The sequence below is a fragment of the Anguilla anguilla genome, chromosome 3, assembly GCF_013347855.1.
Source record: "Anguilla anguilla isolate fAngAng1 chromosome 3, fAngAng1.pri, whole genome shotgun sequence".
NCBI classification, from domain to species: Eukaryota; Metazoa; Chordata; class Actinopteri; order Anguilliformes; family Anguillidae; genus Anguilla; species Anguilla anguilla.
The window spans coordinates 37,126,273-37,140,635 of record NC_049203.1 but is presented as its reverse complement, the minus strand read 5'-3'; the positions used below and the strand labels follow the sequence as shown (position 1 = coordinate 37,140,635).

The following is a 14,363-nucleotide window of genomic DNA, read 5'->3' as shown; positions in this document are numbered from 1 at the left end:
TGATTTCTTGTGGATTAGACGTGGATATTTTATATCCTTTACTCCCTGCAATAAGTCAGTATTTTTATAATCTTAACTTCAGTCCTCAATGCATGTTTAGGAAGCAGTCCTTGATCAACTAAGCCTTTTATATGTTATTATGCTTTAGTTTGGTTAAATTTCAGTGTACCTAGGTCGACCAGAGTGTGATTGCTTTGTACCCTAATTCCCGCTTTCACAGCAATTTTCTGTCCTCTGCTTCCACTTCCTAGCATGTACAGCACTTTGCTGTCCTCTGCTTCCATTTCCCAGCATGCACACCACATTGTTCCTCAGTCTCAAATTCTCAGGAAGCTCAGAGCTTTTGTCCTCTCTACCACCACCTACTCTACCCAGTAGGGATGGTGCCGAATACAAACACCATATTTGGCAAGACTCAGATAATGCGTTCTCCTTGAATGTTTTCTCCTCCCGAATTTGCCCAATATTATTCGGATTCTTATTTCCTATGTTTTTGATGTCGCTCAGAAGTAAGCACCAAGTTTCTCAATTAAACAAATACACACTCACAGAGAGACAGTGAGTGACAGTTTCCCTTGACACTAGAGAGGCCAGAGCGACGCCATCACGCTTTGGGGATTTTATCATTAAAATTACTCCAACGCAGTAAATGCTATATCCTCCTCCTTCCATGATTTTCCTCAATATTTGGGCTTAAACTAACTGCATTTTTAAAATAAGAAAAAATCTACTCAGTCAAGAAATACAGGCAGTATAAGACATCACCTTCACAACCCTGTGACAATAATCAAAAGGTGATTTTACTCAGGTGCGAATGTGTCACCATCAACTCCAGCATGCTGTTCACCAACTGAATAAGGAGCACTTTGATACAAGTTTCCCAATCCCAATTCCCAAAGCGTTAAAGAAACATACTTCGCACATATAATCACATGAAATTCATTCACTGCAACCGTCTTTGGGGGGGATGAATAATTGTGGACACTATAGTTATACAAATGACAAACTTAGAACTCCAACGGCAATAACACCAGACATATTTTTAGGTTCTCTGAAACTGAGACTTTGAATAAGAAAAGCTACTCCAAAGAGAAGCAAGGGAGAAATGTGCTGAATTTATGACGACCAAGGAAATTACTTTAAAAAAATATTGCACTTCAACTACTTTCCATTCCATTTCCATTTTTGTGTTTAGTCATGGACATTTTAGCACTTTTCTCAGTGTTTCTGTAATATGCCGATACATTTTCCCATAGCTTATATAACAAAATCCCTATATTTTATAAAGACAAATGTTTTTTTTCAGCTTTTTATTTCAGACTCATCTAAAAAGAGGTCCATAGGAAGTTTAGCAACTGAAATTGATTGAGTTGTGTCCTTTATTTCAAGAAAATAGTTTTGTAATATATGATTTCATAATCTTTATCTAATCATGTTGTTACTGGTGCATAAATCAATGCTGAAATGCTGGATATGTCTGACGCCGCTGCCAGCTCATGTGCAGGAGCTTGTCTGCACAAAATACAAATAGAGGAAATTTGAGTAAGAGTATAATATCTGAAGATTCCACCCAGGGAGGCTTTTTGTTGTTTTCTTTAATTTATCCAAGCGTATGCAAATTAAACATGAAGGTAAAGTGGGGCTACAACAATGAGAGGAGAAAAAGTATTAACAAACAAGACATGTTAACCTTACATTCTGTAGTTTTTATTTAATTAGAAATTCATGGCATACAGGAGTTCATAATGAAGATGAGGAACTATTTTTTTCCTTTAATTTATAATTTACTTCAGTGTCGCTCAGGTAGGGGTGGTGGTGGAGTTCATGCTGGTCATACTTTGCAGTTCAGAGTAAGGATTTGCCTATGTTTGAAACTTGATTTGACTGTCTGTTTGCCTCAGTGTTATAAAAGCCTGTTATTGCTGTATAACATATAGCTTATTGTTTGTTAAACACAGCTTTAAAAAGCAAATTACCCGTTGTTAAACTGTATTATCATTAATGTCATTGTAAAATCATGACGTTAATGATTTAATATCTGAACAACAGCAGGTAAAAATCTGTACTTTTTGGCATTTTGTACAACTTTGGGCTCAACTTCACACACTTCTGGTTTTAGCCATGCCCACTTCCTAGCACTCTTTACAAAGTAGAATGCACATTTAAGAGTTGAGTGGCACAAAAACCATAGGAACTGGTCTACAGAGATGTAGAAAAACATGATATGGTCAGATGGGTCATCCTTCACCAAATTCTTGACAAGTAGGCGAGTGCATGTGTAGTGTACACCAAGAGAACTATATAGGCCTAAATGATTTGCCCCTACACTGAGGGGGTCCACTGGATCTGTTATGCTAGGGGGCATTTTCCAGGCATGATTTAGGTCCACTTGCCCCCTTAGAGGGAAGAGTCACTGTACTGTAAATTAATACAAAGTTGTTCCGAGTGATCACCTTTATCCTATCATGAAACATTTCTATCCTGATGGAAGTGGGCTTGAGGGTAACTGAATGGTTTGATGAGTATGAAAATCATGTGAATCATATGCTATAGCCTTTGCAGTCACCAGAACTCAAAACAAAAAATGAGGGAATAGCTTTTGGTAGAATGGTGTTCCATCCCTCCAGTAGAGTTCCAAAGACTTGTACAATCCATGCCAAGGCGCATTGAAGCTGTTCTGGCAGCTCATAGTGGTTTATTCTTATCTGTGGTGGTTATTCTTCTCGGATTTAAACCTGGGTCACCCGATGAGTTAAATGGCTGGCCAATTACTGGCAATTATCAATCAATTAACTTTGAGGCAGAAAAGAAAACTAGGGCCAAATTTGAGTATAGTTTTTGTCTATAGCTAAGTCCAGGGTTGGTTTTTTGAGTAAGACTGTTACTCAGGCCTGCTTGAATTCACTACTTGCTTCAATTCTGAGTTGAGCTGAGCAAGGCAAGAGTTCATGAATGGCAGACGTGCAAGTTTGGAGGACAACCGAGAAGGGATATTATCGAAGTATATGGATGCTAGAAAGTTAGGAGCAGCATGATATCAACTGGAGACTGCAGAGAGGCTATGGATATTAGCAGCAGGAATGTCATGTCACATTTATCAATTATTTCTATGTCACGGTAGGATATTAAATTGTTGGCTGTATGAGTGGGGGGGGAGGCAGAAGGGGTGTATGTTATGAAAAAGGAAAAACAAGCAAATAAAATCAGTGGGTTATTTGTGGGGGCTTTGGTTTTGGATTGAGAGTATGGACTCTTAGCAGATGAACCATCTGAGCAAAACAGAGAAAGTAGCCACGTCAGCTGTCAGTTTTGTGTTTTTTCCATTTCCTTTTTGTGGACCACAGTTTGGGCTTGTCTATAAATACAATACCAGAGAGCCATGGACAGGGAGAGGAAGGTTTGAGTGAATCAGTAATGTCCGAAAGCAAGGATAGCAAACCAATATGCATGCAAAGCAAACCAACATGCATGACAATCAAACCAATCGAAGCACCAATTACAAACCGATGTATGCATAAATGATAAACAAATCGATGAGTCAAACCAATATAAATGTAAATGACAAACCAATATGTGTCAATGACAAACCAATACATATACAAATATATATGTGAAGCAACCAATATATTTGTACACTAAATGGATTTTTTTTTTCTTAAACGGCACCCCATACGTTTTCATGCACCGTTTACATCAGCAATATAGGTGTAAACGAAAACATTTTTAAAATGTATTAAAAACAGAATGGGCAGCCTCACTCATGACTCGCAATTCAAACAGGCCAATATGATTCAACAAGAGACCTAAAATTAAAGGAACCATTGGCCATTGGTTTTTACTAGATATAATGATAAATGCTATTCGCAAATTAGATGGTTACATCTTTACATGCGTGGTTAAGTAATATACTAATTTATGTTGTTTTTTGTAATAAATTAAATGCCACTTATCCTGCGCTTACCCCACAAACTTGATTCTGACTGCACGCTCCTGCCTACACCATAGTAAACACGCCCCACGACTGCAACAACTGTGTTGGGTCCCACGGGTCCCACAGGATCCCAATCTCTTTGCAGGCCTCCACTTGGAGGGAAGAGCAGCCAGCATTGCAGCGTTCTCAGGATAGCTCCAAGTCTCAGGAGAGAAAAGGAACTGAAGGGAACGACGAGAGGCACAGGCTGAAATGAAGGCAGTTTCCTGTACGGCCAATTGGCAGTTCAACAAATTAGTGGGCAACCTGTTTTGAGAGGTGGCTCGTCTGCAAGGTTGTCTGCAAGGGGAGGAGCAGACTGTGATGTGTTGCAGCCACTTAATTAGTTACAGTGGTAATGTCCAAAAAGCAGATGTATCATTGTACAACAAGCTTTTACAAATGTTGTTGAGTAGGATGCAACAAAGTCCACAAGAGGATAATGGTCTATGCGCTACACACTTCCTCGTTTGGACTCCACAGGACAGTCTTATACGGCGGAGTGTTTGCGCAGCAAGGCTGAGAAGTCGAGACAGCCGCTAAAGCCATTGCTAATACAGGCAGCGTAAGTAACAATTCACACCTTACTGGCTAATTCACATATGCCAAGAACCAAAGTGAAGACAATAAACCGAAACCACTCCATTCAGTTTCAATTTGTAAGCAGCTTAGCTAATGTTAGGGATGCAGGAAAACAGGCAAGAGCTAGTGCCGCTCGAATGAATTGAGAAGGAAAGAAGGACTGAAGTACCATAGAAGTAAAAAATAAAGGAAGTTATTATTTGCAAATAAAAACTATAAAGCTAATGTTTTCATATATAGCCACCGGAATTTTGCTATTTAAGCTGCCTTGGAGTTACTTAGTGCATTTTCTTGCTTTAAACCGCAAACCCATCGATGTCCCTATACAGGTCATAAGAAAATGTAAGAAGTATCCCTCATTGCAGACGAACACTGTTTGAAAAAATCTTATGAAAAACACGTTTTCAACATACAAAAATGCCAAGTTACAAACACATACAAAGCACTATCTAAAAGTCATTACTTCAAATCTAGGCCATTAAAAGTATTGATATCAAAATTGTGCCAACTTACATGAAACAATATTGGTTATCTTAGATCACACACATTAAACAAGCTGTACTCCACAGCAATGCGGCCCAATGTTTCCTATCTGGCATAACTTAATACCACAATGGAAGAATATAAAAATACAGAAAGTGAACTATTCTTTTAAGCTAAAAATACGCCTTTGTCACCACAATTTTGAGAGTGATGAAAGCTGTTCTTAAAGAAAGAGTACTCCAAAGCAGCAAACCAGACCACGGCGGCGAGAAAGCAGCAGTGGCAGAACTAAGATGACGAAAAGATAATACAGACAAAAGACATTCCCTTTAAACATTCAGAGCGGAGGCTGCAATCTGTATGGATCGTTAAAATGCCATTAAAGAGCCTGTCATCTCTGTTCCATGAAGCGTCAGGAGTATGTTGGCATGCTGAGAGAGAGAGAGAGAGAGAGAGAGAGAGAGAGAGAGAGAGAGAGAATCCATCTCGCTATAAAAGGATGTCTGTAATCTCTTATCAATAGCCATTTTAATAGAAAGAGGTAAAACTGACAAGCGCACAAGAGATGAATGCATGGTTTGGTTTCTCCAATTGTACAAAAGCAGCCTGCACCAGAATGCAATTTCTTTATTACCGGATGTTCTAATAACAACACTATGTAATATTCCCAGCACAGGGCCAGAGAGAGAGAGCTCTCTCATCACTCTGTGCTGTTACTACGCCGGATGTCCATCACGAACGAATGCTGACGATAGTAAATCAGTCATACCCAGACTCGAGGGCTCTAAGATGCATCTTTAAGAAACGGTGGCTATGAATGCGATTCCGGTCATTTGCAGGTTTCTGTCCGGCGTGCTGCACGTAGCTTGGGCACCTGCGAGGCCTTCGGAACAGGGGAGAACCTCGGCAGGGTGCAGAGGAGCAGAGATTGTGATCAGCCTAATCAGTTGCAAGGGCACGACAGTAAATCCTTTTCCCTCGCGCGCACTGCCCTGCGTACGTCCGTGAAGCAGACCAGAGATCGGGAGCGCATCGATTTTTTTTTTTTTAACCGTAGAGTTTGATAACCTCTGCAGTGCCTTTTTAAAACGTAGATATTCCCCAGTCTTTACATCGCAAACAACAGATATCCGGCTGGGTAATTAATTACGCCCGTCCGATAAAATAAATCCACGGGAGGTCAGTTCAGTTAATCCAAATGCGATCATTAGGGTGTAAAAGTGTAAACAAATCAATCACACGGAGAAAACGTGATTAAAAAGTGGCTAGAAAACAGATATAATCCTCAGCTGGGGGAAATGCTCAGGGTAAGCTGCAGCGGAGCAAAGGTGGACGGACGAGTCGCCCCCGCTTTTCGATCGCTGAATAAAAGCCGCGCGGGCCACAAATCTCACGCTAACACCTTGGACCAATGCAGCGGGCGACGGGCAAACACACACTCGCTGCAGATGCAACCCGTTTCAGAAACCGCAGACAGATTTATGCCCGAGGATCGATTTTTTAGGACTGTAAAAAAATTAAAATAAAAAAAAAAAAAAGCAAGTGGGCACAGAGCCCGGAGACTGCCATCCTCCAACCGTCCCATCCGGGAGGCTCGGAGAGAGAGAGGTGTAGCGCAACAGCGGAGTGTTACCTGCGAGAGTGTGTTTCAACCGCAGCTGGAACCAGAGTGTTGGCCATACGAAGAGAGATGGGCACGTAACTCCAGAGGCATTTTCACAGCCAATTCAGCATGTTGGCTCCTGGAAGGGGGCTGCAACCTCAAAGCCCCTGTCCACAGAAGTACCCGTGGCTCCAGCTGCTGCTTAGTGTTACCGTTCTGATGATGATGATGATGATGATTATTATTATTATGTGGATGATGATGATGATGATGGCGATTATGTAAAGGGCATAAAAGCCATTTCTACGGGCAGGGTTTAAACCGACGTCTCCGCGCGGGGCGGGAGCTCCGTAATCGCCTCCCATCGCGTCACGTCGTGAGCAGATTATCTCCTCTCTCCTCCTGCCGAGGCGCAGCCATTCCGGCTCCGTACGCTCAGCTCCCTTCCCGCTAACTGCTCTGAGTCCGGCTTTCGATTTTTTCTCTCTCTCTTTTTTTTTTATTGCTACGACTGAGGCTGGAATGCTTATGCCTGGAGTTTTCCCCTCCCCGTTTTTATCACTGTGCCAGGGGAAGGGAGGAGGGAGAGAGGAGAGAAAAATAGGATGAGGTGCGAAGGAGAAACGGAGTAGAAATCGGCATACGACTGTAATTAGTGGGCCTTCGGTACTTAAACAGTTGCCGGCGCAGCAAATCCTGTCCCATTTCGGCCTCCTATACTAGGGGCCTTGTGTAAAAAAAAAATAAATAAATTAAAAAAAAAAAAACAGAAAGGATACTCCTCTTCCTGAAAGTGCCTATAAATCGCGGAGCAGTAAAGGGCCCACTTGAGAATCGCTGGAGGGAGGGGCAGGGGGGCCTCAGGGGTCGGTTGGGATCAAAGGCCCGGTCCCTGTGAGACGTGGCCAAGCAGGCCAGGGGCCCGGGAGCTGGCCTGGCCCCTGACCGCGGCGAGGGAGGATTTCATCCTGCGGTACATTCTTCAAGTGTAACCGACTTACAGAACCCAGGGGAAAATTTAACGGCGGGGGTTTTTTTTCGGGAATACCATTAACTTAGAAAGTCATGCAGCGCCTGCGAGCACCAACCATTTAAACGCTCTCAGAGGTGCTATTAAGGTGTTGAGCACATATGAAAAATTTGGCAGTCTGGCCACTGGGTGAGGGGCGGCAAGCTGAAGGGAAATTAGGGAAAATATTTGGGAGTTTTTTTCCCCCTCCTGTTGCTTAGTTCATTGGAGGAAAGCAACCAACTCAACAGTTCTGCATAGCCAAGTGGGAAAACAGCCAATATAATTTTGCCGTTTAAGTTCCTGACAGAGGGGCAATCTTGTGACTGCCATAAAAACAACCATGTTCTGCAGCAAGGAACCCCCCTGAACCCCTCAGTGAAGTCTCTCAGCCTAATCTATAAAGGAGTTTAAACAAAAATTCAACACAAGAGCAAGTCAGGAAACCCATTTTAAATGAAAGCTAAAGGATTTAGACACACAGCAAGCCTGGCAAAGGATTCATCTGAACAACTCAGAATGGCCCAGCTTGCTCTGATCCAATCAGATTTGGCTAGAGCTGTCCACTTATGTTAACTGCATTAACTGAAACAAAATAATACAGTGAGTGATGATGATGATGTGTGTGCTGATGAACTTTGGAACATTTGAAATCCTAAATATTTTTGACAGTGTTGTGGGTGGGCACCACAACAAGGTGCTTATCCAGACTGATAACGCATAACCTTTTATAGCAGACAGTTGAGAAAATGTTCTTTATCAGAAAGTCAGATCACCTTCAATACTGGGGGTAATGGTGATCTGAAAAGATTGGTTCTGTAGACCTACAACATCAGAAGGCTAGGAATCCATCAATGGATCTATTGCAGGTTCCTCCAGTGAAACAGCCACCATTTCAGAGAGAGGCTGGCTACCTCTCCTAGTCTGTATTGTCAGCAGAGGAAGCCAAGGTTGAAATAGAATGTTTTACCCCCGGTTGCCTCCACAGGAAGTGTGGAGGAGGGCATAATCGATGGAAAATTGTCTTAGAAAACCCACCTCTAAAAAGGGGGAGGGTGATGTCATTTACCAGCCAGGAACATTTATACCATTACATTCTGCATCTTGAAAATGGAAGTGATTATAACAATAATTGTCACATTGTGCTTTCACCCGGACACAAATCTGGGGTGGGTTCATAAATTGGCCAAACTGGGAACACATTGAGGAGGCTATTGCAAGGATGCCTGCCCTGGGAGGATAGAAACTGCCAGGGGACAAAGCCAAAATTGCACCAAGCTGGGCTTTTAGATAAAACAGTCACATGGAAACCAGTGGAGGTGTTGCAGGAGATACCGTCCACGGTAATCTAATGAGACCATACTTTTTTGTTAAACCTTGTGAAATTCTACCTTTGGTGTGGAACCTATGTTATGCGTTTAAGGGTCAACAAAATGAACCTTCCTAGTCATTTTCATTCTTGCAATGTGACCGTTTTACCCAACAAACTGAGTCATAAAACTTCCTCTTTTTATGGTTTCGCCCTGTCCTGACACCCTGAAATAACTAAAATTTATATATACAGATTACACGTCAATGTGGTCGCACCTCAAAGCACAGTACTACTTTCATGCTGTGAAAACAGAAAGACGTGCTGCCTGCTCTTCAATGCAAATATTCTCACCGACATTCATAACACCCGATAAGAAAAAAAAAACACTAACGCAAGAGTCTTCTCCACTACCCTAGCGTCAGAATTACTTTCCATTTATTTGCTTTGTCGCTTCCTGTAGCTCAGCATTAAATAATTAGATGGCATGAAATCAATGCACATTAGAAAAGACATTTCATTGCTTCTAGAAACTCTCTTCCCAAGCACTGTACATAAACCCTGCAGCAGTGCATCACAACGTCCTCCCTGCTAGAGAAAACACATTCTTATCTCATCACAGTGAGCACTGCATTTCCAGAGAAATAAAGTCCCTCCCATATTACATGCATTCCTATTATAGATGGATGAGCTCAAACAATTCAGAAGACATGACAGAATAACATTTTAGAATAATAATAATTGCATGAAATGAGGCTTCTTTGTTTTATAGTATTAAGGTTTTAAAAATCAATGCCACCTGCAGAACTCCATTTTACAACCAAAATTCCATCATCATGACCACAAAGGATAACTAAACTAATGTGGCCATAAAACCTTTTCAGCTAAACAGGAATTTATTACTGCTAGGTATAATGAATAGATAATGACTTCTTTATTCTTACAGTTTCATTACACATGAGATTAAATCGATTAAAATCATACCTCAGAAAATACTTCATTATTTCCCTGAAATGCTAGTCTTAGAGAAGGTCACGTTAATTTTAAAGCTTTTAAAATATCACTCGATTAAGGGACACAGAAGAACGCTGAATGTTGAAGAATACAATAAGGATGTTAGGGGTAATGAGAAGAACCTGCTTTTACGAGCAATTACACAGAGCACACATGGTGGATCCTGGCACGCCAACAAAGAGCAAAGTTTAACACTAAATTTAGCCTTTAGCTTTTACACGATGGCACAAAAACCTAACTTAGGCACCAATGTAAGATCAACGATCAGCACTTTAAGGAAGAGGTTGGGATATCATACGCAACAACGGCACTGTAGGAGAAGGAAAAACGGAGAAACTTTCTCCATGTTGGCCCGCAGTGCTGGGGAAACCAGCATCAGGAAGAACTTCTAGAACATTTGGCTCATTTGTCTGCACCAGTGCTAACTGAGAAATCTGATATTTACTCACCCTGCCAGGGTTTGCTGGGAGCCCCAGAACCACAGGCATTGCATGCCCACACCGACAGGATCCTTCCAACGTTCGTTTTCCTACAATCACAGGAAAGCCTCCCGAAAAAAAAATCCTAAAAAACTCCAGAAAACTCCTCCCCTAGCAACTGTGTTGACCTCCGTGTGACATCAGGCTTCCTCCAGCTTTTTTAACTCCCAGCAGTGATTTGAGCGCAGACCACTATGAACTTGCAGTCCCCAAATTCCCAAGCAAGAATTCCCTGCAAAGTTGCATGGACAGGTGCTCTCCAGTGGATCGCTCCTTCCTGTTCACTCATAAACAATGGGAGGTTGGGGTGCTGCAGAGCAAAGAGGGTGGGGCAGGGGGGTGGGATGTGGCAGACAGCTGACCTATGGTGGGGGGGGGGGGGGGGGGGGGGGGTGTCCTCATGGAGACGGTGCAGAACCACAGGATGTGGAATAAGTCACAGTTTCCTACAACATTTTCCAACTCCCTCCAATAAAACAGCACCTCGGTACCCTGAAGCTCTAGACTATAATTACACAGGCAAATTCATTTTCAGAACACTCTAAAAAGAGTGCATTTACATACAGCTGACATTTGAAATAAAGGTTATATATTTTGGAGAGCATGCCTCTGTGTGCAAGTACTTTGATATGCCAAGTAAAGCACCCTTATGCACTTGGCTTAGAAATTCTTGGTGCTCCAAATCCAAACCATTCATGAGCAAAACTCGACCATGATTTTGTGTTTCTACCATAGAAATAATGGCATTATTAACAAAGGTTGATCATGTTTTTTGAGGGTGGACGGTGAATTGTAGGGAAAGCAGCACCTGCTCTTTGACGGAGGCCAGGATGTTGGTGGCGTTGCTGTCCGCCTCCATGCTTCGGTCCCTGGAACCGTCGGGGATGTTCTGTAGCAGACCCTCCTCCATCACTGGGGCCTGCTCAGGAGCCGGCATTCCTCCTGCAGGAGCACAGCACAGTCCGATCAGCTTCACACACATACTGTACACACGCACATGCAGGCACACAGAACCACCACATTTACAAACACACACGTTCATACAGAACCACCATGTTCATGCACACACACACACACACACACACACACATGCATACAGCACCATTGCATTCACATACACACACGTTCGCCACCACGTTCACATACATGTGTGCAATACAGAACCACCACATTTACATACGCATGCGTGCATGCAAAACCATCCCATTCGCGCACAAACACACACAGGTGCGTATAGAACTAGTGTTCACGTACAGAAACACACAACTACATCTACATCTACATACACAGAACAACTGCGTTCACATACATGTGTGTGTATACAGAACCACTGTGCTCACAAACACAAGTGTGTGTACACAGAACCACTGTGCTCACATACAGACACGTGAGCATGCATATAGAACAATTATGTTCACATGCACACAACTAATGTATACACTCTTTTTCCAGATACAGACACATGCTTACAGAACACATCCACCAGATTCACATACACACAAATTCAGTGTCCAAATTAACACATATGAGAAAGATCAAATTAACATACACAAATAGATGCATATTCTCACACATAAACACACCCACAACCATATGCCACCTCTCTCTGTCTCATATCTTTCTTGCGCTCACTCTTGCTCGAGCACGCTCTCTCTCTGACACACACATACACACAACTGATGCATTAAAAAATATATAACAGTAAACAGTATCCCGATATGCCAGTGAAACTGAAAGCAATTTCACTTTAGTCTCTTAAACTGTGCATTTCACATGTAATACACATGTATCCCGCTACAATTCAGCTAATACAGGCAAGCGGGTGGCACAGTCTATAGGGCAGCTGGCCCACAAACCCATAAAAGAATCCATATATAGCTGCAAGCAGCGATGTTGGGGGCCAAGCACCAAGGGTGAGCAGCAGAGCATTGAGTGTCATTCGTATCTTTCTGCAAAAGAAATGCACAAAATTGAGTAATTCAGTTGCCTTGCTGAGGTACACTGCATACTGCAATGGGAGAGGGAGACAAGCAGAGTGTGCAAGTCCAGTTGTTTGTTCCTCCCATCCTGGCACATGCACACATAAGGTCCTAATGGTGGTGGAACACCAGACCTCTGGACCAAAAGTGCCCCTTTGAGTTGCTGATTTTTTATCCCACTGCTGCTCATCCTTGCATTTCTGCCTGTCCTGTTCCTGCCCACAAGTGTGCAAGTAATGTGAAATGCAATTAAAACAAGCTACTTCTAATTTAAAATTTTAAAAATCTAGACCATAGAGTATAATGGATATCTTCCCTGGCTTCAATCACAGGCGGACCACTCAATGTACACCGTCAAAATCACTAATTCTGAATCCTGCATGCACTTGATTACAGACTTTATGCATGGAGTTCAAGCGTAAATTTGTCCAACTTATGGCAATGGCAATTATTAAGAATAATTGAGTTCCCCAGGTTGGTTTAAGATAGCGAAGTGAAGTTGTGATAATGATGCTATGACTAATGTATTTATTCAATAAAGCATTGACACATTTGCAATCGGGACCATTATATGAACCACTGCTCAAAAGTGCTGTCATGATGAGAGAAATGTATCACCATATAGCCCTTATGAATGGTATATCTCTCGTGTTTACAAAAGTTGACTATTTGTCATGGCCTGCAGACCTTATTCAAACATCATCCATGCCAAATCTGGCATGTATTGGATGCAAGAGCATATCCACATTAATGATCAGAACATTGCAATTTGGAGTGGTAGGTGCACACGAAATGTGATAGATATGCTCTACATGGGTCCCCATTCAATTTATACATTCTGAAAATTTGAATCGAGGCTGGATTTAAAGGAGCTGTGCTGAAATATATTTTCCACAATTTATGTCTATTCATGTATAATTATCTTTAAGAATCATTAACCATAAACTGGACATGCTCCTCAGTAGCACTGTAGGAGGGAAGCTTTCTGAGGATCCCTGTCAAATTTCATTTCCTATGGAGTCCATGCAAATCAGTATTTTGCAAAAGCAACCCCTTTAGGCCACAATGCACTATACCAATGCGAAACAGTGCATACTCATACACAGTATTTGTGGCCATATGCATATTTTGCAGTGTAGTATAATGGATAAGGAGTTGGTCTTGTAACCTAAAGGTCGCAGGTTCGATTCCCTGGTAGGACACTACCGTTGTATCCTTGAGCAAGGTGCTTAACCTGCATTGCTCCAGTATATATCCAGCTGTATGATTGGATACAATGTAAGTCACTCTGGATAAGAGTGTCTGCTAAATGCCTGCAAACTGTAAACTAAACATGCTTTAGATCATGCATGCCGAATTTCATGAAAATCATGGCAAACGTTGTAGGAGAACGAAAAAATGTGTTTTTCAAAACAATAAAAATTATGGAAAAAATAATTATGGCTTCTATAATATTATTTGTTCAGAATGAAGAGGGGAACATGGAAAGAATTTGGTGAATTTATGTCAAACGGGATGGCTGTAATCATTTTTTTAGTTTTGTTAGTGTCAGTTGCATGGGTGTCATGCATAATAAATTTGCAGCCATACCGAACATGCCTGCCAAATGTTGCCACTTTTTGAGCATAGGAAAATTGCGAAGACGAATAAGAATCCGAGCAAAAACATTAGGGGTTCTAGGCCCACTTGAACCCCAGCCATGTGGGCCTAGAACACCTAGGCTAATGTTTTTGCTTGGATTTTGTCAGGATTATTCAGGCTATTTCTGCTTTTCCCCTGAATAAAGTCTGAATAAAGTTGAAATGTACAAAATACTGCCCACTCTCCTTTAGAAAAACTCCACATATAATTTTCACCCACGAGAAAGCTCTTCATTTTATTGGTAGTTCTCAGCCATGGCCATTTGTACACCACTACAGATTTGATAGACCAACC

At 41.9% G+C, this 14,363-nt stretch overlaps 1 protein-coding gene across 8 annotated transcripts in view; it reads right to left on the bottom strand.

Moving 5' to 3' along the window:
• pkp4 (plakophilin 4) overlaps nt 1-14,363 on the bottom strand; it is a 117,238-nt gene that overhangs the window by 73,981 nt on the left and 28,894 nt on the right. For 6 of the 8 annotated variants that reach the window (XM_035411545.1, XM_035411542.1, XM_035411543.1 and 3 more), the window contains one exon: nt 11,258-11,391. In XM_035411545.1, the coding sequence (XP_035267436.1) occupies nt 11,258-11,391 (134 nt within the window). Of the gene's footprint in view, nt 1-10,419; nt 10,812-11,257; nt 11,392-12,305; nt 12,337-14,363 lie in introns of those variants that run through there. The other 2 variants (XM_035411544.1, XM_035411549.1) reach the window with 2 other exon arrangements.